This window comes from Balaenoptera physalus, assembly GCF_965194825.1.
Source record: "Balaenoptera physalus genome assembly, chromosome: X".
NCBI classification, from domain to species: Eukaryota; Metazoa; Chordata; class Mammalia; order Artiodactyla; family Balaenopteridae; genus Balaenoptera; species Balaenoptera physalus.
Window position 1 is genome coordinate 118,895,361 of NC_138903.1, and position 26,330 is coordinate 118,921,690.

Below are 26,330 nucleotides of genomic sequence, written 5' to 3' on the forward strand. Positions count from 1 at the left end.
TCCGGAAGTCGCCCTAATGACTGACATTTGAATTAGCATTCTCAGTTGCTCAGTTCCAGAAAGGGACAGGACTTTGGGGCTTCAACCCCAATTTTCAGACTCTCTGCCCCACATGCCTTTGATTTGTGCCCATGGGCCAGCCTGAATTGGGGCGAGGTTCCAAATTCGTTTTCTCACAACGTCCCAAACAACAGGATGGCTATGTCACCACCTATGGAGATGTAACCGAGATAGCAATCGAAGTTTACAAATTTTAAAACAGGCAGGGGGAATTGGGGACCAGACTTACCACTGGCTTTGACTGCCTTTGCAGCCTTGGAGCTGTGCTAGAAACTGCTCCCTGTGGGTTTGTCTGAGAACTATTAGCAGCGCTAAGAGAAGAGGAACGTCCACATGGCCTTTCTGAGAGCTGATCTGTGAAAAGAGGAAAAGGCACCGTAAAGAGAACCCCTTGTGTCAGAAAAACATCTACAGCTTAATATTATCTTTCACGGGACATTATCAAAGGCACCCTGATCATAATTCTAACTGTTTTATGATGAACATGCCGAGCTTATTTCATTCCCACCCCCTCCCTTTTTGGTGGCCAACTTCTTTTTCTTAACCTTACTGGCCATTGCTCTCCAGTAGAATGAAAAACAGCGACAGAACCACATTTTCTCTTAACCCATTTCCCTACAACTCTTCCCTCCTGAACCCGTTGCAACAGTATGCCCTGTTAGCCCAGGCAGAACTATATTGGGTACCAAACAGCTGTTTGTGGCTCTTATTACTTTGAAATATTTCAAATTTCTCGCTTTGTTTTTTGGCCTATAACTGAGTGGTTCTTTTCTTCCTCACATGGAACAGTCTGTGTGGCACATATAATGTAAAATCCCTCTTATGCCTGGGGGAAGGGGTGGGGAGAATGAGAATGAGAGAGAATGTGTGTTTGAGAAAGATGCAATCTTGATACTGGAATTATTTCTTTAAAAAAATCAAACTCAAGAGTCTTCTCTTGCTTGAAACCTTGTGAAATTCGATCAGCCCAGCGCCGAGCTGGGTGTTTTCAGTATGCCGAGAGCCTGGGTGTTTTCAGTATGCCGAGAGCAGTACTAAAGGCAGCAGCTGGCTTCCTGACAAATTCAAATGAGGGTTCTTTTCCTCTCCATTTATTTTTAAAAGATATAAACTGCAAAAGTCTAAAGCCCAAACATTCCCGAGGCGACAAGCTCAGTATCCAAGTAATTTCCTTGATGCTGTGGGTTTTAACTTTCACCTCCTTGTATTTTATAAATATCTATGGCAAGGGAAGAGACTGTAAAACTTGCTAGGAGAGTTTGGCAAAGGAACATATAATTTGTATGGCATAATGTTCGAATTATACGATCCTCCCTGCCCAGAACTGGATAGTTGTCATGTGTGTTAAATATAGTTACTTGAATTAGCTGTACTTTCTGCTATACGCCTTGCAATAGCTCCAAAGCATTTTCCTCCAGAGAGCAAAAGAACAACTTCAGAGAAGTATTTTTACATTTATTGCTATTATATACAGCTCTTTTGACTAAAACTATAATTACTCGATAGCTTCCTAGATGCTCCAGCCTATTTGGCACTTGATTATATTGTCTGTTCTTGTTCTCTCATTGTTCCACGTGGGTAAGCTGAGTCTCCCTAAATAGACGGTAATTTTCTCCAGGGCAGGGACCAAGTCTTACACTTCCTTTGTAGCACCTGGCAGTGCTGGGCACACAGCCTGTTGACTCTCCAACGGTTTGAGCATCAGGGCTCTGGAGTGGGTCAGATGTGGGTCTGAATCCCAGGTCTGCTGCTTACTTTCTACTTGGGCCACTATGGGCCTGACTTTCCTTATCTGTAATACGGACCTAATACTAACACCTACTCCCAGGCTTGTTTCAAAGATTGAATGAGACCACCGATGGCTCTTAGGACAGCCGAGACCCATGGTAAGGGCTCAACACATTTTAACTATGGTTATTCCTGCCCAGCTGTAGGTAAGATACTATATCACGGAAGGAATGAAGTTATACTTTAAGGTTGTCATCATTTGCTTTGCATTTACTAGGATTTATATTTCATTCCGCCAACGTGATGGATACTAAACATTTAAATAAATGATGTTCTTTTCACTCACTATGAACCTGAGGTTTCATTTCCAGTGCAAGGTTACTGAAGGGTTCCTTAACATGGACAAAGACATACAGAAAACTATGAGAAAAAATATGTCTCTGGCGGGCAAAGGGAAGTAACGGCTGTATTTTGTAAACTTTATGAAAAAGGGAACTGATCTTTTTTCCTTTTTATTTTCTGTCTTGTTATACTCCGTTGCCTATTCAATAGCGTTGAAAGAAATTGTTTCTTGGTTCTTATTATATTAAGGGCATTAGAATAACCTCTGTGACAGTTATGTTTAAATCCTAAACTATGACAGATTAAAGTATCTGGCACCCATCAGTGTTTCTTTAGGGGGAGGAGAGAAGTCTGCCCCAATCACACAATCCTGGCCATAGACAGTTGGCTCCTAGGGTAATCAGAGACATGTGAACCCAAATGTGTCACCCAGAACCCATCTGTCCCAAGCCCTACTTACCTTCTGTTGCTTTGTTGACAGCTAAAAGAGTGCTCAGAACCTTGGAGAAATTGACCCCTGCATGAAGGTCATCAGGATCAAATACCTATGAGAAAGGAAATTGAAACTGTTAAGACACTGTAAGTATTCAACTCAACAAACCAAACTATCAGAAGGCCACTTCCTCTAGCTCTCAGGAGAAAAAAAAAATGTAAAAGCCAAGACCCAAACCTCTGTATACCTTTGGGGAGAAATGAAAGCAGCAGCTGAGCCGCCTAATGACATGTGGCGGGCCATCAGTGAGTCAGAGAGAAGCAGTAATGGGAAATGAGAGCCACGCCGAGTCCAGGGCCCACTAGGAAATGCACAGACCTGCTCTTCTGACCTGAGCCCATCAATACTCTCAGCCCAGTTACTGGAAACTCTGTGCTGGGTTACAGTCAATGCCCATCACCTACAGAAGGAGGGGAAGCCTTTGCGACACGCTTTCCTCTGTACAGTTTATTCACTGTTCTCAGCCAGGGCACTGTCTTCAGGGCCTTCCTCTCTGCTGCCCATCCTCCCCAAGGCCACCCACTGGGTCCCAACTCCATGTCGCCCAACTTTCTGCCCAGGCCTGCCTCTTGCTCCCAGCCTCAATGCCCGTTTTCTGCCCCTTGACCTTGCCCCTCTCAGCTCATCTTCATGGATTTGACCCTTGGGTGGCCTGAGCCTATAGGTTCTTCCTGGCCTTAGGTGACTTTTCCAGATACGACCTCTGACCTTCCTGGTATTACTCAACTGCCAGCAGCAAAACGTTAAAGAAATACAATATTTCACTTGGCCTGTCACAACCATCATTCTGATATCCCACTGTCCCTAGGGAAGATACCAAGCAGTTGTTATTTGAAAGACAATTGTAAATTTAAAAATGTATTCAGGGCTTCCCTGGTGGCGCAGTGGTTAAGAATCCGCCTGCCAATGCAGGGGACACGGGTTCGAGCCCTGGTCCGGGAAGATCCCACATGCCGCGGAACAACTAAGCCCATGCGCCACAACTACTGAGCCTGCACTCTAGAGCCCGCGAGCCACAACGACTGAGCCCAGGTGCCACAACTACTGAAGCCCCCGTGCCTAGAGCCCGTGCTCCCAACAAGAGAAGCCACCACAATGCGAAGCCTGCGCACCGCAATGAGAGTAGCCCCCGCTCACCAAACCAGAGAAAAGCCCTCATGCAGCAATGAAGACCCAACGCAGCCAAAAATAAAATAAATAAAATAAAAATAAATAAATTAAAAAAATAAAATAAATGTTTAAAAAAATAAAATAAAATGTATTCAATATCTTGTAATAACCTATAATGGAAAAGAATCTGAAAAAGAATAGATATATAGATATATAACTGAATCACTTTGCTGTACACCTGAAACACTGTAAATCAACTATACTTCAGTAAAAAAAATTAAAATTTTTAAAAATATAAAAATTAAAATGTATTCAATGTTTTAAAATGTATGAGGTGTCTTCTAGTCTCATAAACGTGTATTTGAAACGAGAAGTATGCTCAAGCACAGGCACAACCTATTAATCTGCCAGCCAATGATGCCAATCTATATATATCTATAGGTAACCAGATGCCCACCTTCTGGACGGAAATACACCTTCAAAAAACATTTCATTCCAGGATGTCTAGAAGTTTGCATCCTTTTTTCCCCCCAATGTGGTGATGGGAATAAAATGTACCTTTGCACATGGGACATGGTTGGTAATGAGCCTAAGATTTTGAAGGATCTGTCTTCCCATCAGGTAGAGACATTTGTTCCATTTCTAATCCTCATGTTTTCTGGGAGCCGCGTCAAGACCCAATTTTATCTTCTTTGTATACATATTCTAGAAGACCTAAAATCTGTCTCTCGAATGAAAATATAGAGTATCTATTTTTTTTCAAATTTAGGGGGGGCATCAGTATAAACAATATATGCAAATGTGTGCCCCTTCTGAGACTTACAACTCTTTTTCTTTTAAAATAAATTTATTTATTTATTTATTTTTGGCTGTGTTGGGTCTTTGTTGCCGCACGAGGGCTTTCTCTATTTGCGGCGAGCCGGGGTTGTTCTTGGTTGTGGCGCGCGGGCTTCTCATTGCGGTGGCTTCTCTTGTTGCGGAGCACGGGCTCTAGGCATGCGCGGGCTTCAGTAGTTGTGGCACACGGGCTTCAGTAGTTGTGGCACACGGGCTACAGTAGTTGTGGCTCGCAGGCTCTAGAGTGCAGGCTCAGTAGTTGTGGCGCACGGGCTTAGTTGTTCCACGGCATGTGGGATCTTCCCGGACCAGGGCTCGAACCCGTGTCCCCTGCATTGGCAGGCGGATTCTTAACCACTGCGCCACCAGGGAAGTCCCCACACTCTTTATTCATTTAATCAATGAATGCTTTGCATTCAAACTTAAAATGACTGAAGAGCCCAATCACATCTAAAAATGAAACACTAATACACTTCTAGCAAAGGGGGAATGTCGAAATTACTAAAGAGTTAAATGACACTACAATCCAAATATGTTCCTGAACGCTACAATCTAAAATGCAAACGTTGGACTTCCCTGGTGTTCAGTTGTATTGGTACTTGGCTGAATTTGAGAACAAATAAACTGATCAGAAAATGAAACGTGCATCAACAAGAGGCACTGTGTCTGCTTGAGGGAAGTTGCCTGCACTATACACAGTTCCCTTTTTAGAAAACCTCAATACACTAGAATTTACCCACAGATGCTGTTCTGAAGCACTCGGAACTACATAGGAAGAAGTTGGAAGAGGCCTCTCGGGACTAGCAGAGAAGGCAATGCCTGAGGGTTATGATTTCCGAGCAGATGGAAGGTTAGATAGAACCATGAATGCCCTCTACAGCACTGCACCCTCACAAGCCTCACATGGAACGGTACCGAACATTCCACCCCAGACCTTTCTTCCATGCACTTGAGATTGGTCACCTACTAAAATGGAAATATTATTTGGAGGGAGTGCAATACTTTCAGCTGTTATCAGTCTTTTACATCTTAGTGGAAACGAGAGGTGTGAGACCAAGTTTAGAGACGATGATGTGGAGAAAAACTAAGGGCACTGGCGCCCAACTGGGAAAAAGCAAGGGAGATTCCCCCAGCATGGAGAGGGTGTGGGGAGAGCAAAGAGAAGTAGATTCCAATAGAAGCCACTTGCCTAGGCCTAATCCCAATCATTTATACGTGCAAAATGGAGAACCAATTCTCCTTTTCTATCTGCAAAGCAGTGGGATGGTTAAAAGGTAATGCAAATTTGTACTTTGACGCCGTTAGGCGATTTCACAATACAAAGTCCCGATGACACTCATCTCCCTATACTCTGTGCAAGCCTCACTCGCTTGTTTAGTGTCTCTGGTATGAAACTGAGTCCCAGATTAGCTGAACTTTCTTGATTCCTATTTTGGTGCAGAAATTAGCTGCTTAGTTCCAGTTGGATCTGTGAAGGTCAGATGAACAGCAGGATTCCCTCCCTCCATTTACCACTACTGTGAGGCAGACAGGAAAGAAAGGATTGCTTCTTAGACTACAGCTCGATGGTTTCAAGGTCCCACGCCTGCAGTGGGATGAGGCAAGGTTCAAGTATAACAACGACAAAAAAACATTTACTTTACGTTGGGTAAGCAATAGGAGAGACAAGGATTAAAGTTCATTCAAGATTTTTTTTGTTTAAGTATTTACATAGAGCCAGCCTAAGGTCTAATCCTACAGCGGCAGCTGAAATCAGACAAGGCATTTCATTTTTAAACGTATCCTCACATTTTTCCATTTTGGAGATCCACAGTGACAGCAAAACCTATTTTCCATCCACTAAACACCAGGTGTTAATTCTGAACCGCTGGGGATCTGCCAGTATAAGCTGCACAGAAGTTAATATTTATATGGCTTTACAAATAGATCCTTTTTGGAGGAGTTTTCAGTTTCAACATGTATGCTATTTTATGACATTTTCCCTAAACTGAGAAAAGCAAGGAAGCACAGGAGAAGACACTCCCCCCAGCCACTTGGTAATCTTACAGCTACGATTTCCTGACTTACCGAGCCCTTGCTATGCGCTACATGCTGACACCATGCTTGGAGTCTTCATTGTCCTTGATTCTCCAAGCAAGCCTGTAATGTGGGTACAATTATTTCCCCCATTTTATAGATTGGTAAACAGTGACTCAGAGTAAGTAGTTAAGTCACAAAGCAAGAAAGTGATGGAACCAATAAAAATACACAAGAAAGTGCTCCAAGAGGCATTTTAGCCCTGTATGCATACTTTATGTTTTCATGAGACATGAAAGAGATGAGAAAGAAATCTGTGAGTTTGTACACAAAAAGAAATCCCTTGCTGCTGTCGATATGAAATCCCTTGCAGCATCTGTACCATACGCAGCAAGTTTGTTACAACCTCTAAGATGACTTAATTCAACTAATTGTGACAAAGAGAAAATGGCCTATATGAGAAAGCCCCTGTCTCCCCAGGGGCTTTGCCTAACTCATGTGCTGTCCTTCTCATTTCAAGGGGCAGCCCTGACCCAGCAGGCACCTGGTCATGTTTGCCAGAAGGGGGTTAGGGCTGCCCTGAGTTACTTCTATTTGTTCATCTGGTTCCATCGTCCACATAAGTGAGGTGTTAGCTGGTGGGGGGGGGTGCAGGGGGAGGGCGGCATCCAGCCCGTGGTTATAGGACCAAGTGAAACCATTCCTCGGCATCATGCTCTCAGCACCGGAGGTAACCAGTCACGACCCCAGCCGCATCCTTGTTAAGAGAAGAAGCCATACCGCATGCTAGTTCGGATGCCTAGTGATGGCTCTAATGTCACGTGGCTTCAGTACCACTCAGCGAACTTCATTTAAAGTTAATTTAGGGTTTGAAGTGATCACAATAGGCTCCATCACTCAACTATTAAAGTCTAATCAACTGCAAAGCAAGTGATTCATTGGGACCACATGGACATAGCTTATGTTTCAGGCCCAGTTTTTAAAATAATTCCAAATACTTCAGGAACATTCCATCTCTTCCTTGTTCTTACTGAATAAGATCTTAAATTAACTTAGCCCGTCTTGAATCACATTCTCTTATCCTCACAGCTGAGCACGCTGCCTCTGTTAACCCCTGAACTTGGAAGGAAATGTCATTACGTCGTGCGACAGAGCAAGCAAATCTGAGCTGCTTAGTCATATTTTACCGGGTGGCAGTGCTCCTGGCTCTGTGGACACGACCTGGGAGGCTTCCGCTCAGCTCCTACTAAAAGCAGTCACCAAGTCAGCGACAAATAATGCTCTCAGCTCAGAAGCTGGACTCAATTCGCCACTGGTATTCCACTTACTAGAATACAGTGGATGGCATTTGTACCCTGCCTGGTTTTAAATAATAACTGTTCCAATTTGATATGGAGCAAACCCTGCTCTCTACTTCTCTCTTATTTCCTTCCTTTCTCTCCATTTCAGCAATTTGGGGAACAAGATCTGACTTATGCATGTAGTTGCAATAACATCAGTATACTGAAAAGAGCCCTGATGTGAGGGTCAGGAGACCTTGACTCCAATCCCAGATTTGTCACTGCCGAGCAGTTGTGAGGACCTAAGGAAAGCAACACTACTTTCTTTGTGGCTCTGTTTCCCATCAGGACAGTAAGAGATGTCTTTGACCAAAGGAGCGCAGGAAAAGGCCTGCTGGTCCATCATCTGAATAGGGGCTCCCAAAGGCAGCGTCTTGGCTGGGTCTCCAAGGTCCAGAATCTGGCCTTCAGTTCTCAAGGCTCTTAAAAATGGACTCATATTAACCACGTTCACAAAAGGCCAATGCATAAGCCAAAGTGCCAATTTACTAATTGAAAAAAAAATGAGCCATGAAGAGGATTGGATACTCCCATTTTATGGGCCAGATCACTCTCTCCCAATAGAGAAATCTACATAGTAAGCCAAATTACAATTAGAAATTTGTCAGATAATACAGAATCAAAGCAAAGGGAGTCTGGGGTATCACGGCCTAACATAATTATTACCTGTTTATAGTTGATTTTTTCAAAATGTCATTTTTTAAATGGCCTATTTATAAATTCTGGCTTTATCTTGCCACCACTGCCTCGTGGGACTCGGATTGCAATTGTGGACAGCTTTGACCATCTATGTCCTTTTGTCTCTGTGGATTTATATAGAGTCACTTTAGATAACTAATACGGGCTTCTAGATGACTTGGACCTCATCTCATCCAGAGCTAGGAAGTCCAGCTCCACAGAGCTCCTGTAATAGGAGCAAAGATCTGAGCGTAATTGTCACTGCTCACACCTCATCGAGAAGTTTCCAAATCCACTCCGGGAGGCTTCCTCAGCATCACCGACATCAACGTGTCCCACCTTATGATCGCCATCTTCCTTGTTAGCACTCACCTAGGGCAAGAACCTCTTTCTCCACAACAGAGATCTATCTTCAGTTGAGTAGCAAGTGTTGAGGAAAGTGGAGAATGAATGAGGAATGATACAGGCATTTGGTGGGGATGGTCCCAGGATTAAAAAGAGAAAGAACAACTGGCTTTGGATAATCTCACCAAAAAGAGAGTAGGCACGAAGGAAAGGGAAAGATGAAATCTCTCTTGTCAATAGCATTTGCCAAGCCAAGGGTGGGAAGCCAGAGGCTTAGAACCAGCTGCCTCTCAGCCCGCCGGCCGCTGTGGCCCTCCCCCCGCCCCCCCTCCTGTGCCTCTGTCACTAGAGCCACACTGGCTGCCAGTTTTGAGGGATGCGGGCGGATGGGTGATGCCCCAGCTGCTGGAGTGCCTGTGCGCCAGAGCTGGGGGTGTCCTTCCCAAGCCCCAAGCCACCACCGTGTCGGAGAAGGGGACTTACTTCTTAGTTGTGCAAACTGGAATGAGGAACACATTTTCCCGGGGACACAGTGTCACCTGCGCCACTTAGTCTCTATGACATCCATAGTTCAACCACATTAGTTATGAAACTAGCCGCTGTGGGCCAGCCAGAAAACAGAATCACCACGTAGCACCTTGGTTTTATGGGAAAATGTGTTCTGTGTTCCTAACAATAACTTAAAAACAAATATTTGGAAAATAATCCATTTTTATACTGAAGAATGCCTGAACGTGGGGTCCCAGATCAACATCCTCATCCTTTATATTTCTTCCTTGTCCTTTCACGTAAAGGATGAATTAAAAAAGGAGGAATTGGGCTTCCCTGGTGGCGCAGTGGTTGAGAATCTGCCTGCCAATGCAGGAGACACGGGTTCGGGCCCTGGTCTGGGAAGATCCCACATGCTGCAGAGCAACTAGGCCCGTGAGCCACAATTACTGAGCCTGCGCGTCTGGAGCCTGTGCTCCGCAACAAGAGAGGCCGCGATAGTGAGAGGCCCGCGCACCGCGATGAAGAGTGGCCCCCGCTCGCCACAACTAGAGAAAGCCCTCGCACAGAAACGAAGACCCAACACAGCCATAAATAAATAAATAAACAAATACTTTAAAAAATAATGACTCCCTTCTTTAAAAAAAAAAAAAAAAGGAGGAATTAAAAAGAAAAAAATACCCTAGACACTCCAAGTACTATTTATTTTGGAACTCCCCGTGATGAATCCAGCGACACATGTGAAGACCATGAAAATAAGCTCAGAAAGTGTAAGAGCCGACAGCTCCTGCCTGTTTAACCGTCCAGGAGGTTAAGGAGGAGACTCTCCTGTGAAGATAGGGTTCCTGCAGCCCCTGTTTTCCTAGGAGCCTCCTGTGATTTAGGGTTGGAGCCCGAGAACCTAGCAGAAGCAGCTGCTTCGGGACAAATTCCATGCACAGGAGAGACTGGTGTTAAATGAGCCCCACCCAGAGCTGAGGGAGGGAGGAGGGCAATGGACACAGGAGCCCCTCCTCCAGCGGTCTCATCCGCTGCCTTCCTTAGAGTCCTCCACCACCTCACCCTCACCTCTCTTTCTTCTGAGCAGCTACAGCCTTGCAGTCTGGGTAGATGTTGCACACATGCACTCTCAATCACCTCCCACTGTAATATTCTCTAGTTATTCTGTGAGGGTTAAGATTAGCCCTGGCTTTCCCATTGGAAAGCCAACTCTTTGCAGTGCAAAGGGCCCCCCAGCCCTGGTCCAGCATTCAACACATGAGACACTCGATAAATAGTCATTCATTGGTGGCTTGACGGGATGGACTGTCAGAGAAACTTAAATATAAATTGCGCCTAGAATGTGAGCCCCATGAAGCCAGTTCTTTCCAACCTTTTTCACGGCTAGATCCTCAACGTCTAGAATAGTGCCTGTCACACAGTAGGCGCTCGATAAATGTTTGATGAGTTAATGAAAGTTTAGAAGCTCTCGCCAATTGGTGATTAATTATAATTGAGGAAAAGGCATTGCCGAAATTACGGTAAAGGCAAAAAGAAATATCATTAAGGAAGAAAAAAAAATCCATTTCCATGTGACTTTTCAGGAAACATCTGTTATCTAAAATAACATACACCTGTGCTCGTCTGCAAACTGAAGCCCTGTGACCATGACGTGACCAAAGATGCTTCAAACTCCATGGTGGTGGATTTCATTAACTCGTCTGCCAATGCGATTACTGGCCTGTCCCAGGTAGTACAGGTTCCTTTTAAATCTCCTCCCAAAGCACCATGATGTGAGCACTATAGAGAAGGGACACTGGAATGAACTGTGAGATTTTACTGTCTGGCTGGGCTGGGCTATCTTTTTTTTTTTTTTTTTAACTGTTTATTGTAAAATAGCTTAAATGACAGCCACTAAGAGCCACATTCACCTGTTCATCCCTTGCTCTAAAAGAGGCTCTGAGTCCCAGCAGGGCACAGTGGGATGTGGCAAAACACGGCAAAGTAACCCACGAGAAGTAAGAAGAGGTGATAGGCGATTGGCAAGACTACAAATCACACACCTGAAGTCCCTCTTCCACCAGCTAATCCGGGTGGGAAGGATGTTGTGCCAAAGTTTCTCCTACTTTCTTTCAAGATCACCTTCAACCATTCATTTGGCAAAGACTTTTGGCGCACTTTGCTTACGTCTCTATGTGAGTCACTTTTCCAAGTCTGCCCTTTTCAGAGATGCCCATCAATGCCTAACAGATATCAATCAACCAATTAATTAACTAATTAATTAATTAACTAATTTTCCTCCACCTGACCCCAAACAGGATCTGTGCCTAGGAAACCATCCAAACACAGGAAGGTGGGTGTACGGGAGCTCAGATAGCCAAGCCATCAGGAATGGTGCTTTCAGTTAAAATCCACGTCTCTCAGCCTAAGGTAACCCAGCCTGTAACTGCCTACAAGGTCAAGTCCACGCTCTTCGAGCCAGCATTCAAAGTCCTTCTCAAGCTGGTCCCATACCTAGCAAGCCCATCGTTTCTCATCATCACCTCCTCGTATGCCCCAGAATCCTTTGCTTCCTTCACTGTGCCTCTCTCTGCTATGCACACTTCTCCTTATGAAAAAGTTCCCTCAACCGTCTGAATCCTAGCGGTCCTTAGGAGCCCATCCTCCATCACTCTCCTCCACGGGGTCTTCCCCCAACACTACACCTCAGTACACAAAGGGCTTCTCTTTCTCGCAACTCTGTATTATGCTCTAGATTCTGGAAGCTTGGCTACCTAGCCATCCACTTCTACACGCTGCGAAACTCCACTATTTCCCATACACATGCTGCCTTTTCCCACAATTCTCAGTACTCACCATGTAGATGGTGCACAAGCACTTGCTGACTATTCCTCTTTCCTTTCAACCAAAAACTTAAGCAGCTATTTCTTCCACCAGAAACACCTGTCCTTTGGTCATACCTTCCCCAGAAGGAAAGACAGGGAGAAGGTAATTTTTTCCTGGTAGAACTTGATAAATCAGGGCTCATATATTTTCCATCACTTGGGAAGATAGATGCTTCTTTTTGAAGAATATGATTGAGAGAAGCGAAGAATGCTGACAAAGCATTTACCTCACCCAAAGGAAGTGAAGTTACTACCTGGGCTCACTTGGGAGAATCAAAGTTACGGAGTCCTGGATGTGCAAATCTCACACGTGGACAGCCCAGTGAAATCGAGAGAGTTTGGGTAACATAAGGAATGAGAAAGTGACCTGAGCACTGAAAAGGCAGAGAAGGTCTTCCAAATGACATCGTGGCACCTAATCTCTCATACCTTTCATTTTCTTTTTTTTTTTTTTTAACTTTTAAAAACATGAAACAGTTGCTCCAGCTTGACATAAAGAAACTGAGTAATACTGTATTAGGAAGGACCCGGCTTTCGTTTTAGCCTTTTTTTAATCCACTAAAGAGTCATTTCTATGAATAAAGTCAGCTGTTGATAATCTACATATAGACTGTTAGATATTCAATCTATCTAAAATAAATTTTTAAAAATTCATCCACTCATTACCCATTCAACAAATATTTACTGAACACCTGGTATATGCCAGGCACTAATACATAAATTTGTTTTAAGATAAGAAATAAAAAGGATGCTATATAAAATCTAGCAAATAAAATCACCCACAGGTATACCAACTGTCAAACATTGTTGTTCATTCTGTTCTCTTTGCCTGAAGATGATTTTTTAATCCCCAATCAGGATTTTCCCCAATCCATTCCCAAATACCAGCATATCATCAAAGAATGCAAACTGGTCATTTTACAGTAAAAATGCTGATTTACACTATCACAACACACATTTCTCCAAAGAAGTGGCTAAATTTCTTTTGTTAGTAAAATACCGCATTCTCTTGGTTTGCATACATTTCTCAGGAATTATTGGTAAGTAGCCCCAGTTTGCTGGAAACCTAGCCATGAAGAACAGACAAATTACAAGACAGAATGTTCCTCAGTGTTGAGACTTGCTTCACAGGCCGGGCTCTTCATAAAAGCTGTTAAGAGCTTGACCCCTTCGAGATGCCTCTTAAAGTAATATCCATGTGCTTCCAAAGCATAAGGAAACCTGTATGTTATTGTCTAGGGTGAGAAGTCCTTATAACACTTTCACTCACTGCTTTGCAAACTGCTGCATTTCCTCCCACCTTAATTTAATTCCTTCTCTTCCCTATTGCCCTATTCAATCCCTCAATTGACATGTCTGATCTCTGTAATAATATTCAAGTCCCCAAGAAAGTATAAAGCTGGGATTTTACTCTCTTTCTCTAAGCAGAACTAAGTTAGGAAGGTAAATCTTCTGCCAAGAAGTCAATAAAAATGACACGTGACTATTATGTCATCTGGGCTGATCCACAGCTCTGAACCCACACGCCCCTCTGTGTGGAAGGGTCCAGTTTGCCAGGGGATGACAAAGCGGGGAGCTAATTAGACAGATGTCTGGTGTTGTAAGTCTATCTTCCAGATGACAACAGAGGAAGTGGCAATGCCAAGGTTGAAATGCAGATATGGAGCAGCTTCTGGACTGAGTGGACACACACTTCCTCTAAAAACATAGGTAAGCAAAGGCCCTAAGCAATAGGCAAGTGCCCTCACTCTTCTTCATTTGCAATTCAAAGGCCAGACCTTGTACTTCCTTTTGGTACTAACCCCAAGGTCATCACCAATGGCTCTGCATACCTTATGCTGTGCTGGCAATGTCTTCACCTCTCAGATTGATCCTCGGCGGTCGCCTCAGTGATAACATATGACCAAATTAGAATGGGGCTGGAGTAGGGGAGAGTGGCCAAGATTGCGTGATTTGAATAAAGGGCTGTATTGTGCTCTGTTGCCCCCAGAAACAGCCTGGATTAGAATCAACATTAAAACCAAATTAAAGGGGCTTCCCTGGTGGTGCAATGGCTAAGAATCCACCTGCCAATGCAGGGGACACGGGTTCGATCCCTGGTCCGGGAAGATCCCACATGCCGCGAACCAACTAAGCCCATGCGTGCGCCACGACTACTGAGCCTGCGCTCTGGAGCCTGTGAGCCACAACTACTGAGCCCACGTGCTGCAATACTGAAGCCCGCGTGCCTAGAGCCCGTGCCCCGCAATGAGAGAAGCCACCGCAATGAGAAGCCCGCTCACCGCAACTAGAGAAAGCCCGCGCGCAGCAACGAAGACCCAACGCAGCCAAAAATAAATAAATAAATTAATTTAATTTTAAAAAACAAATTAGAGTTGAGTTAGATTTAAAACAAGATAACTTTGACATCTCCCATCAGGAAGATTCAATTGATCAAATTTTGTAATAAAATGCCTTCCTTTTGGTATTATCAGCACACATTCAATCCAATTCAGAAACTATATTTTTCCCTTTTAAATATTACATATCGTGGGGTTTTTTTTTGTTTCTTTTTGTTTTGTTTTTGTACAGAGGCAATTGATTTTTATTTTCTCCCCTCGACTATGCCCAAATCAACAGGTTTATTACTTATTTCCTGGGAGCAAGGGGGAAAGTTTTTGTCAGTCATAACCAAAGACAAAAAACCATTTGTTGAATTGTTTAATTCAACTAAAACAAGAAGCATCTTGCTCTGGGGTGGATTTTTAAATTTCAAGCTATCGTAATTATAAAACAAATGCATTTGTTTTAAAAGGCACACCAACCATTTCATCCAGGTAAACAAGAGAAACTGAAAATATCCTTTTTACACATTCTCCTAGTTTATGCATAGACTAGAAAAGAGTGAAAGGCTTTCCTGATTTTTCAATTCCAAGAGGAATCCGTCCAAACCGTTTCTATTATTAGCACACAAAATGGTAGCTAAAGAAGTTACTGTGGTTAACAACTGAATAATTCATAGTCTCGGAAGAATTCAGTCGCTTTGTCTTCTCCAGTTCCTCTTTAGAACTGGATCCCCAAACATATTTCTTATCCTGAGTTGTTATAAAGGCAACCATATACAAATTCTTCTCAGCACTTAAAAATTGGCCACACTAAGCACTGAGAACTACAGCAAGACATTAAGCTGGAGACTTAACAGGAACTCTTATAACCAGTTCATGAAACTCTTAAGATTACACATACATTGTCAGAAATTAGAGTCACAGGTTCCAGTCTGTGTCCCATGGATATCACTGGGCTATAACATCACTGAAATTTAAACTGCCTTTATGCAGTCTTCCAAATAAAATATGTAAACACAGTAAATATGACCTACAAATAATTTTAAACACATTTCAACACCCTCTAATCTAAATTCAAATTATTTTCTATGAAGTGAGGCACTGAGAATCTCAAGTGTAGAAAAAGAAAAAAAAAACACTTCAATTAGTGAGTGAAAGAGGTTAATAATGTTGACAGGATGAACATTTCTGCTGTTCACCATGAGAACAGAGGTCAAGCCCGCCACCACTCTTCATCTAAAATTCCCAGAAACGGTCAACTTTATTTTGTCTTCAGAAGAGAGATGTTAAGAATTAGAAAATATGTGGGGATTTTAACCTTTGACTTTATTTTCCAAAAACGTTTTTCCAAAAACAAGCGATCTTTGCCAAGTAAAGCACAGACCTGAGAAACAAAATGGCTGGATTTTTTTTTCCTGGTTTAAGTTTCATCCCCGTCTAAATTCTCAATGTGGGAATTCCCTGGCGGTCCAGTGATTAGGACTCCGTGCTTTCACTGCCAAGGGCCCCGGTTCGATCCCTGGTCGGGGAGCTAAGATCCCGCAAGCCGCATGGCGCGGCCAAAAGTTTAAAATATATATATTTACATTTTATATATATAAATTCTCCATGTAACTAGTGTAAAACCTCAGGACCCCTGGAGAAGCCATCATTCCCCAGAGCCCACAGTTTACCTTCTCCTGTATCCAAGGTTTTTTAACGTTAAGATTCCTAAAGGAAATCTTTCTATAAAGCACGACTCACTTCTTAAACGGAGTTTGCCTAACGTAACTGTCAACAAAAAAGTGAACTTGTTTTTTGATAATGCAATGTTATCATTTGTGAACACTAGTCTACTGGGATACATTAAAATTCCAATTAGGAACTAGCTTTTATTGAGCGTTTACTCAGTGCTAGGCACTGGTGCTAAGTGCTTTACTTGCCTTCTCTCATTTAATGCTAAGAGGTGGCATATATCTAATTAGCATATACCTAATAATAATAAAGTAATATATACCTAATATTACCTACCACTACCACCAAGGAAATTAGCATATACCTAACAAGTGACTACTTCAGGTTAGTTCAAGTCCAAGGCTCAAGCTCTTAGCCACTGTACTACTATACTACTTCTCAAGAACAAAGGTTCCCTGACCGGGAATCAGACCCAGACCAAGGCAGAGAAAGTTACAAATTCTGGCCACTAGACCACACAGCATGTGTTGGGTTGCCTGATCCCACACCAAAAAGGCCCTGATGGTTATGTTTGGCAGTCTGCTTTTTATAGTTTTTGTCTCCTGCTGATTTCATTGCTTCCATGTTACACATAGATACAGACTCATTCTGCCATCGCCAGCAAGTCTAATCTAGAGCAACTTCTCTCTTCTCCCTTTATCACAACTTTCTATTTAAATGCTGTTTTCCAGTTTACAAAGCGCTTCCACATTCCTTATCTCATTTAATCTAATTTGCTATTTCTAACCAGTTTGGGGATGAGCAACCAGATTACCCATAATTCCAAGAGGCTTCAATAAAAAAAAAAGTAATTAGGCTCTGAGTGAGGGTCTGAGGCAGTCTCCTAGGAATAAAAGTGCACAAGTCTAAGGACAAAGATGGGGCATCTCTTTTGCAGCCCAGAGCTTCCCCGACCATTCAGTCATTCCAGCAATCATTCATTTAATAAACATTTACTGAGCACCTGCTATGTGCCACGTTCTGTACTGATTGCTGGCGTTATATGATCAAGTTCTGGTTCCTGCCTTTGAGAAACTCCAAGGCTAGTAGAGACGGAAGTGTGTCCACAGATTACCATGGTGAGAGCGGGCAGGTAGCTGGTAGCTGGGCACAAGGGATTATGGGAAAATGGATGCTAAATGCCCAATCCAGCAGAGAAGATTTCCTAGACAATCCGAGGCTGAGGAGGTTCTCAGCTTGGTGGCAGACACTAGAGGTTGCTAGATGTCTGAACTCTAGATAAACCAGGGAAATAGTTCTCGACTCTGGCTGCACATTAGAGTCACTTGGGGAGCTTTCGAAACCAAATAATAACTTCAGAAAACTTTGGGGCAGCACTTACTCAAGCCAAACATATACACACCCTATGGCCCAGCAGTTCCATTCCTATGTATAAACCCAGCAGAAATGCGCACCAGAAGACATGCGCAGGGATATTCATAGTAGCATTGTTCATAGCAACTCCAAACTGGAAACAACCCAGATGTCCATCAACAGGTGAATGGATAAACAAAATAGGGGACATCCACGTGGTGGAATACTACTAGCAATAAAAAAGAAAGAATGACATGGGGAACTCGTACAAATATTACCCTGAGTGAGAGAAATCTTATACAAACGGATACATACTATATGATTCCACTCATATAAAGTACAAGACAGAAAAAAAGGAATCTATTGTCTTAGAAGTCAGGGCAGTGGTGCCCACTGGTGAGGGGTAGTGACTGGGAAGGGGCACAAGGCGGGTGGCTTTTGAATGCTGATGATGGTGTGTTTCTTAATCGGTGTGCTGACAATACAGATGTGTTCAATTTGTAAGGATTCATCAAACTCTACTTAGGATTTGTGCAGTTTCCTGAATTCATGCTATATGGCAATATAAAATTCGTTTAAACATTAAAAAAAAGAACAAGAAATACCAAGGCCTGGGTCTCACTGCAGACCAATTAACCCAAAAGCTCAGTGTGGGGAGACCCCAACATTTGTATTTTTTAAAAACACCCCAGGTGGCTCTAATGTGCAGCCATGTGTGCAAACCAAGGTTAGGCGTTCCTGTATTTATCAATAGCTCCTCTGGGGGGACAGCCTGGCACGCAGCAAAGGGAACAAGTTCTGAAGTAAGGTACATCAACGATTACATTCTGGCTCCATTTTGCACTGGCAGTGTGTGGCATTTGTCTCGATCATCCCCAAACCTCAGTATAATGGGAACAATATCCCCTCCCTCCCAGGATTGTTGTGAGGATTAAATAAAATAATATACTTAAAGCACCTAGCACGGTACCTAGAACACAGTAGGTGCCTGAGAAATGGTAGGTACTCAACTCCTTTTCCTCCTTCGTGTCTAAGTTCCAGTGATGACCAGATTGCTGTTAACGAACAAAACTCACGCTCTCCAGTTTCTCCTCCTGAATGAGTTTCTTTGTGAAGACTGAAGTAATATTATACTTGGGCTAGTGATGTCAAACGAATGTCGGACATTTCTGGGCCCTGGTCACTCACTCTGTTCAGCACCTGCTACCCCCGAAGGTGAACGGAGGGGCGGCAGACTGTAGGTAAATACAAACCACAGACCCTCCTTTGGAAAGCTTTGCCCCTGTCCTCACTCCTAAGAACAGCGCCAGCCATGTGAGTTGGCAAAAAGAATAGAAAAAATTAATAGCTTGGAAGACATACCACCCATGAAATGTGCCAAATGAAACACTTTTGTATAAAATGTCATGTTTTCGTAAAAACAAACAAACAAAACAGAATCCTGGGCTGAGAGCAGGAGATTCAGGTGAGAGTTTTGATGATACCACCCGTCAGCTGTATGACTTTGCTTCACTAAACTTTTCTGTTTCTCTGGCCAATGAAAGTAATGCCATCTCTCCTGCCGCCTTTACAAGGGCACAGTGAGTTTCAGATAAGATAAATAGAAAGCTTTGCAAAAATTGAAGCAGCAAAGAAAGGCAAGACTGGAAATTTACTTTTTTCCAAACTCCAATCACCAACCACCAACCTCCCTCCCCAAGACTGAGAACTCTCTGATATTAACTGCTCCAAGTGCACGCAGAGACTCCACCAGCCTGAAGCTCGCTTATGTAAGAAGAGACTGCAGCACTGCTTGGCATGTAGCATAATACTTTGCTTAAGAGAAATCCTTGGAAATGCCTCAGCTGAAGTACAAGGGCAAGCCCAGGCCTTACGTTTTGGAGACAGGCGCTCTCAGTCACGGAACACCAGAACTGTGGCTCGAGCAAATGATGTCATCCGAGCTCCTCTTACCATGGTCAATGTCAAAAATTAAGACAGGAAGTTCAAGGACAAATTGTGGGGTTCCCAGGCAAATATAAGTTAGAAAAGCAGTTTGGACCTTAGAATCTTGCCTTAAAAGTTGTCTCCTATTCTGTAATGGTTTTTGGTTTATGTGAAGCTTTTCTTGACATACATAGTTGCATAGAAAAATATATTCCCTTAGGACTCTATTTTTACTCCCACTACGCATTAAGAAAAGAAAAAAAAATCATGTGAGTCACCCCTAGATCCAAAAACAATATCAAACTAAAAATAAAAATATAAGATTCTCGAAGAGACAGAGATAAACTTAAGGGCTCTCCACTCTAGAGCTAAGAAACGAAATCGCTCACATACCTGTTGGGTTCCTAAATGACTGGAAAATGAAAACTCGAAATTAACCACAGGCACGTTGAACACCTTGGAGATACAGGACTTTCCCCATCCACAGACCATTCCTGCGACAGACCTGTGTACTCAACACCGAAAATATCCCCAAATGTACAGATGCCGGGGGTTGGGGGGTGGGGGGAGGTCAAGTTAGTATCAAAAAAATAGTACTGTTGACTCCCGCCCTGGTTCCGGGGGAAAGAAGGAATCCGGTCTGATGCGAAGCTCGCGGCCAGAGCCGGACAACTCGCCCCTAAGTTTGGCGCGTCCCAGCTCTCCGCCCGCGGCCCCCGCCCCCGCTCCCCGCACCCCGGAGCTCAGAGCCCCGCGAGGCCCTGGCGGAGGACGGACCCCGCGGCCACGGCCCGGGGAGGAAGGGCGGCTCCTCTCCAACCGGGGTCCTTCGCCCCCACCCCAGGCCCTCGCGCGCTTCCCTTCCCCTGACCCCCTCGCCTCCGGTTGCTCGCTCGGTCCAGCCGCGCCGCCGCCGCCTCCGGGAAGCCGCTCGCCCTCCCGAGTCACGGGGCCGACGAGCGGGCGGCCGAGCCCGTGCCAAGGCTGCGGGAACCGTTCCACCCGGCCGGAGCTGGGACCCTGCCCCGAGCGCGGCCGCCACCAGGGCGAAACTGGAGAGCTGGGCTCGGCTCGCCGGGGCGGGGAGGGGCGGCTGCAACTTTGCTCCTGGACGCGGGCGAGGAGGGGGCGCCCGTCTCCAAACTCCGTGCAGCGCCCGCAACCTCTCCAGTCCGGGGATTTTTTTTTTAATGTCCCTCCCCCTTTTTTTAATATACAGGGAAGCCAGATTCTTGCCCTCAAGTTCTGGTTTCCAGAGCGGCGGGGCCGCTGGGAGGGCGGGAAGCTGGGTGCGGGAGACGCGCCCCGCTGGGTGCGCTGGCGGCGAGCCGGTCGAGGGCGCGAGGGGCGGCGGCGGGCGTGCAGCGGCTGCCCTGGGAAGCCGCCTTCGCGGCCGCTCCGGACCCTGCTCTCAGTACCTCGCTGGCCCCCTCCAGCCCGGAGCCCAGAGCCCGGGAGGGAGAGAGGCCTGGAGGGACCGGGCCAGCGGCGTGGAAGCAGTGACCCGGACCTGGATCGCCGAAGTAGGAACTGGAAGTGACAGCGGCGCAGGGTAGAGCAGCAGCCGCCGCCGCCGCCGCCCGGGTAGCCGTGGCAGCAGCAGAAACCGCGGAGCGGCGGCGGCGGCCACACTGCGCATGCTGCTGCCGCCCGGTTCGGCCCCGAGCCCCGGGCTGCCGCCGCCTGGCCTGCAGCGGGCCTCTGCCAGAGCCTTGGGTGGGAATCCCGGCCTCACAGAGCAGCCCTGCCTGGTGGCCCGCTTCCTCCTCCAGCCCCCGACGCAACTCGGACCCCCCAAGCTCTATGGTGAGCCGCTGAGACACCCCAGCAAGGAAGCGCTCTCCAGCGGACCTCCACATCCCTCCTTTCCCCCAGCTGTCCTGGCTGCCCTTCCCGGACTCTCGGATAACAGGCCCCACATCAGATCGTCTCTTTGATAGAGAATGAAAAGGTTCGTGACAGATGGGAAATATTTCCGACCTTACTTGAAGTCCAATTTTTACAGAAATACAATGCAGTCGGTAGATTAGGATGGCCAGAGTCATGGGTGTCATTTGATGTAACTCACAGCAATTCCAGTAGGAGTGTCAGATTGGCTCAACAGAAAGAAAAAAAAAAAAAAAGACCAACAACTTACAAAATCCTCTTTAGTCTTCCCACTAGCTCAAATTGAGCAGCTAAATATACAAAGCTTTCCCCAGCGGAAACTGATGGGAACGGGCCAGTTAAAAACAGTGTCCAACAGTGAGACATTACCAATCACTACTCCAGTCTCTTCGTTTTACAGATGAGTCAACCGAGGCCGAGGGAAGGGGACTGGGACTTCTCCGAAAGAAGGTGGCAGGTGCAGGGTCTGAAGGAAGGTCTGCTGCTACCCACTGCAGCTACTGCTTAGTTGGCTGGCCTTCTGCCTCACTCCAGGCACTTGGCTCCAGGGAGGCTTTGCTCTCCTAGAGCCGGAGCTCTCTTACGGGAGATTTTGCCTTGACTCATGATCAGAGCAGCCCCTGGGAAATGGCAGATCGTCCATCCCACAGGCCCCACTTTGGGGAGGGCGCCCCTGCTGTTCCAGTGACAAGGCAGATGGGGTGACTCACGGAGACAGGAGGCAGTGAGCAGGTGGGGGCAGAGAAAAAGCCATACTGATACCAGCTGATGAGAGAGAAAGAGAGAAGGAGGGAGAAAGAGAGACAGAAGCACTAACTGAGCCTCATATACATTCAACGATATCCTTCATGAACAAAACATCTTTTTTACAAAGTAGGGTTGGCCCAGGAGCAGAATAGGAGATGGTAGGGTATCCCTGGCAATGTGCGGGTCATAAGGGTGGCAGGTGACAAAGCAGAAGTACCTGTTGAGGATGAGGCAGGGAGAAAGGCTGGCCGAAAGGAAAACCAGAGGACTAGAGCTGAGACAGACCAGTCCTTCCTGGGGCTGTAGCCAGGACCATGCAGTCAGAGAGGTAGCACCCTGGCCACTCTCAAATGATTGCAAGAACTGTATCTGTCCCTGATTCCCGCCAAGTTCAAAGGCAGAACAAAGACAAAACTAGCATTGCTAGGACAGTGTTGTCAAGGGGCTTCCTGGTCACATTAGCGACACTCTACCTAGATATGAGGATTCTTCCATATGTTCTGGAAGATTTTCTCTTGAGGCCTGAGTGTCCTCCCTGCCCTCTCCATTCTGTAAATAAATAAGAAAGATGTATTTGGCTTGCAGAAAAGGAAATACAAATGAACTATAAAGGCATGAGAGATATCCAAACTCACTAGGAATCATGAAAGTCAAATTATAGCAATAAATGAAATACCATTTTCACCCAACGTTTTAGCAAACATTGAAGATAAATAATATCCAGGGCCACCAGGGACATGAAGAAGAAGGCACTTTCTACACTATTGGTAAGAGTATAACTTCAGCATCTTTGTAGAGGAATTTGAGAGTATCAAATTTTCACACAGTAATTCCATTTCTATGAAGAAAGATGCGTCAAGAATAATGACAGATGCGCACAATTCTCTATGTGCATATACAACATGATCCATTGGTGTTTATCCCAGGAATGCAAGATTGATTTAACAGATGAAAATTAATCAGTGTAATACAACATATCAGTATAATAAAGGACAAAATCAGTGGTCATCTTAACAGATGCAGAAAAAGCATTTGACAAAATCTGGCACCCTTTCGTGATAAAAACACTCAAAACCTAGGAATAGAAGGGAACACCTTCAACCTGATAAAGAGCATTGAAAACCCACAACTGTCATGATACTTAATGGTGAAAGATTGAAAGCTTCCCCCTAAGGTCAAAAACAAGACTAGGGTGTCCACTCTCATCACTTCCATTCAACACTGTATAGAAGGTTTCAGCCAGGCATATTAGTCAAGAAATGAAATAAAAGGCATCCAGATTGGAAAGGAAGAAGCAAAAGTATCTCTGTGCACAGATGACATGATCTTGTACAAGAAAACCACACGGAATCCAATAAACTATTAGAACTAATGAACAAGTTAAAGTTGAAGGACACAAGATCAATATACAAAAATCAACTGTATTTCTATGCACTTGCAATGAACAACCCAAATATGAAATTAAGAAAAATATTCTATTTGTAGTAGTATCAAAAGGAATAAAATACTTTGGAATAAATTGGACCAAGGAGGTATAAGGCGTGTACACTGAAAATTACAAAACATTGTTGAATGAAATTTTAAAGACCTAAATCAACGGAAAGACATCCTGTGTTTATGGATCAGAAGACTTAATATTGTTCAGATGGCAATATTCCCCAAAGTAATATACAGACTGAACACCATCCTTATTAAAATTCCAGCTGGCTTTTTTGCAGAAATGGACAGACTTATCCTAAAATCTATATGGGCACACAAGGGATCCAGAATAGCCAAAATTATTTTGAAAATGAAGAACAACGTTGGAGGGCTCACGCTTTCTTATTTGAAAACTTACTACACAGCTACATTAAGCAATTCAGTGGGGGAAAGAATAGTCTTTTCAACAAATGGTGTTGAGACAACTGGATATCCACATGTAAAAGAATGAATTTGGACACCTATCTCACACCACACACAAAAACTAACTCAAAATGGATCAAAGAACTAAATGTAAGAGCGAAAACTTGAACACTCTTAGACGAAAATGTAGGAGTAAATCTTCATGACCTTGCACCAGGCAATGGTTTCTTAGCTATGTTACCCAAAACACAAGCAACAAAAGAAAAAAATATGAATTTAACTTCATCAAAATTTTAAAACTTTGTGTTTCAAAAGATACTATTATCAAAATACCAATGGCATTTTTCACAGAACTAGAACAAATAATTTTAAAATTTGTGTGGAAACACAAAAGACCCCAAATAGCCCAAAAAATCTTGAGAAAGAAGAACAGAGCTGGAGGAATTATGCTCCCTGACTTCAGACTATACTACAAAGCTACAGTAATCAAAAGAGTATGGTACTAGCACAAAAACAGACGCATTGATCAACAGAATAGAGAGCCCAGAAATAAACCCACACACTTATGGTCAATTAATCAATGACAAAGGCAGCAAGAATATACAATGGAGAAAAGACAGTCTCTTCAATAAGTGGTGCTGGGAAAACTGGACAGCTACTTGTAAAAGAATGAAATTAGCACATTCTCTAACACCATACACAAAAATAAACTCAAAATGGATTAAAGGTTGGATACTATAACACGCCTAGAGGAAAACATAGGCAGAACACTCTTGGACATAAATCACAGCAATATTTTTTTGGAGCCATCTCCTAAAGCAAAGGAAATAAAAACAAAAATAAACAAATGGGACCTAATCAAACTTAAAAGCTTTTGTACAGCAAAGGAAACCATTGACAAAAAGAAAAGACAATCTACTGAATGGGAGAAAATATTTGCAAATGATATGACCAATAAGGAGTTAATATCCAACATATATAAACAGCTCATACAACTCAACATCGAAAAAACAGACAACCAAATTAAAAAATAGGCAGAAGACCTGAATAGACATTTTTCCAAAGAGGAAATGCAGATGGCCAACAGGCACATGAAAAGATGCTCAACATCGTGCTAATCATCAGGGAAATGCAAATCAAAACCACAATGAGATATCACCTCACACCTGTCAGAATGGCTATCACGAAAAAGAACACAGATAGCAAATGTTGGGGAGGATGTGGAGAAAAGGGAACCCTCCTACACTGTTGGTGGGAATATAAATTGGTGCAGGGCTTCCCTGATGGTGCAGTGGTTAAGAATCTGCCTGCCAATGCAGGGGACACGGGTTCGAGCCCTGGTCTGGGAAGATCCCACATGCCGCGGAGCAACTAAGCCCGTGCGCCACAACTACTGAGCCTGCGTGCCACAACTACTGAAGTCCACGTGCCCTAGAGCCTGTGCTCCACAACAAGAGAAGCCACCACAATGAGAAACCCACGCACCACAACAAAGAGTAGCCCCCGCTCGCCGCAAGTAAAGCCGGTGTGCAGCAACAAAGACCCAATGCAGCCAATAAATAAATTTAAAATAAATAAACAAATAAACAAATAAACAAATAAATAAATTGGTGCAGTCACTGTGGAAAACAGTATGGAGGTTTCTCAAAAATAGAGTTTTGTAGAAATGTAGAAAATGTAGAAAACATTATATATTAGGTTTGTAGATTAGGTTTGTAGGTTTGTATATTAGGTGTATGTTAGGTTTGTAGGTTTGTATATTAGGTTTGTAGGTTTGTAGAAATGTAGAAAACAGTATGGAGGTTTCTCTAAAAATAGAACTACCATGTGACCCAGCAATTCCACTCCTGGGTATATAACCAAAAAAAGCAAAAACACGAATTCGAAAAGATACATGCACCCCAATGTTCATAGCAGCATTGTTTACAATTGCCAAGGTATGGAAGCAACCTAAGTGTCCATCAACAAATGAATGGATAAAGAATATGTGATATATTATACACACACACACACAGACACATACACACACACACACAGAATGGAAAACCACTCAGCCATAAAAAAGATGAAAATTTTGCCATTTGCAGCAACATGGATGGACTTGGCATTATGCTAAGTGAAATAAGTCAGACAGAGAAAGACAAATACTGTATGATATCACTTATATGTGGAATCTAAAAAATACAACAAACTAGTGAATAAAACCCCAAAAAAGCAGACTCACAGATACAGAGAACAAACTAGTGGTTGCCTGTGGGGAGAGGGACGGTGGGAG

The 26,330-nt window shown here is 44.0% G+C and overlaps 1 protein-coding gene across 8 annotated transcripts in view; it reads right to left on the minus strand.

The window, feature by feature from the left end:
- ARHGEF6 (Rac/Cdc42 guanine nucleotide exchange factor 6) overlaps window positions 1–26,330 on the minus strand; it is a 107,286-nt gene that overhangs the window by 75,251 nt on the left and 5,705 nt on the right. For 6 of the 8 annotated variants that reach the window (XM_082445307.1, XM_082445302.1, XM_082445300.1 and 3 more), the window contains exons 3-4: window positions 2,591–2,675; window positions 290–414 (exon numbers count right to left, since the gene is read on the minus strand). In XM_082445307.1, coding sequence (XP_082301433.1) covers window positions 290–414; window positions 2,591–2,675 — 210 coding nt within the window. Of the gene's footprint in view, window positions 1–289; window positions 415–2,590; window positions 2,676–19,972; window positions 20,208–21,559; window positions 21,583–26,330 lie in introns of those variants that run through there. The other 2 variants (XM_082445306.1, XM_082445305.1) reach the window with 2 other exon arrangements.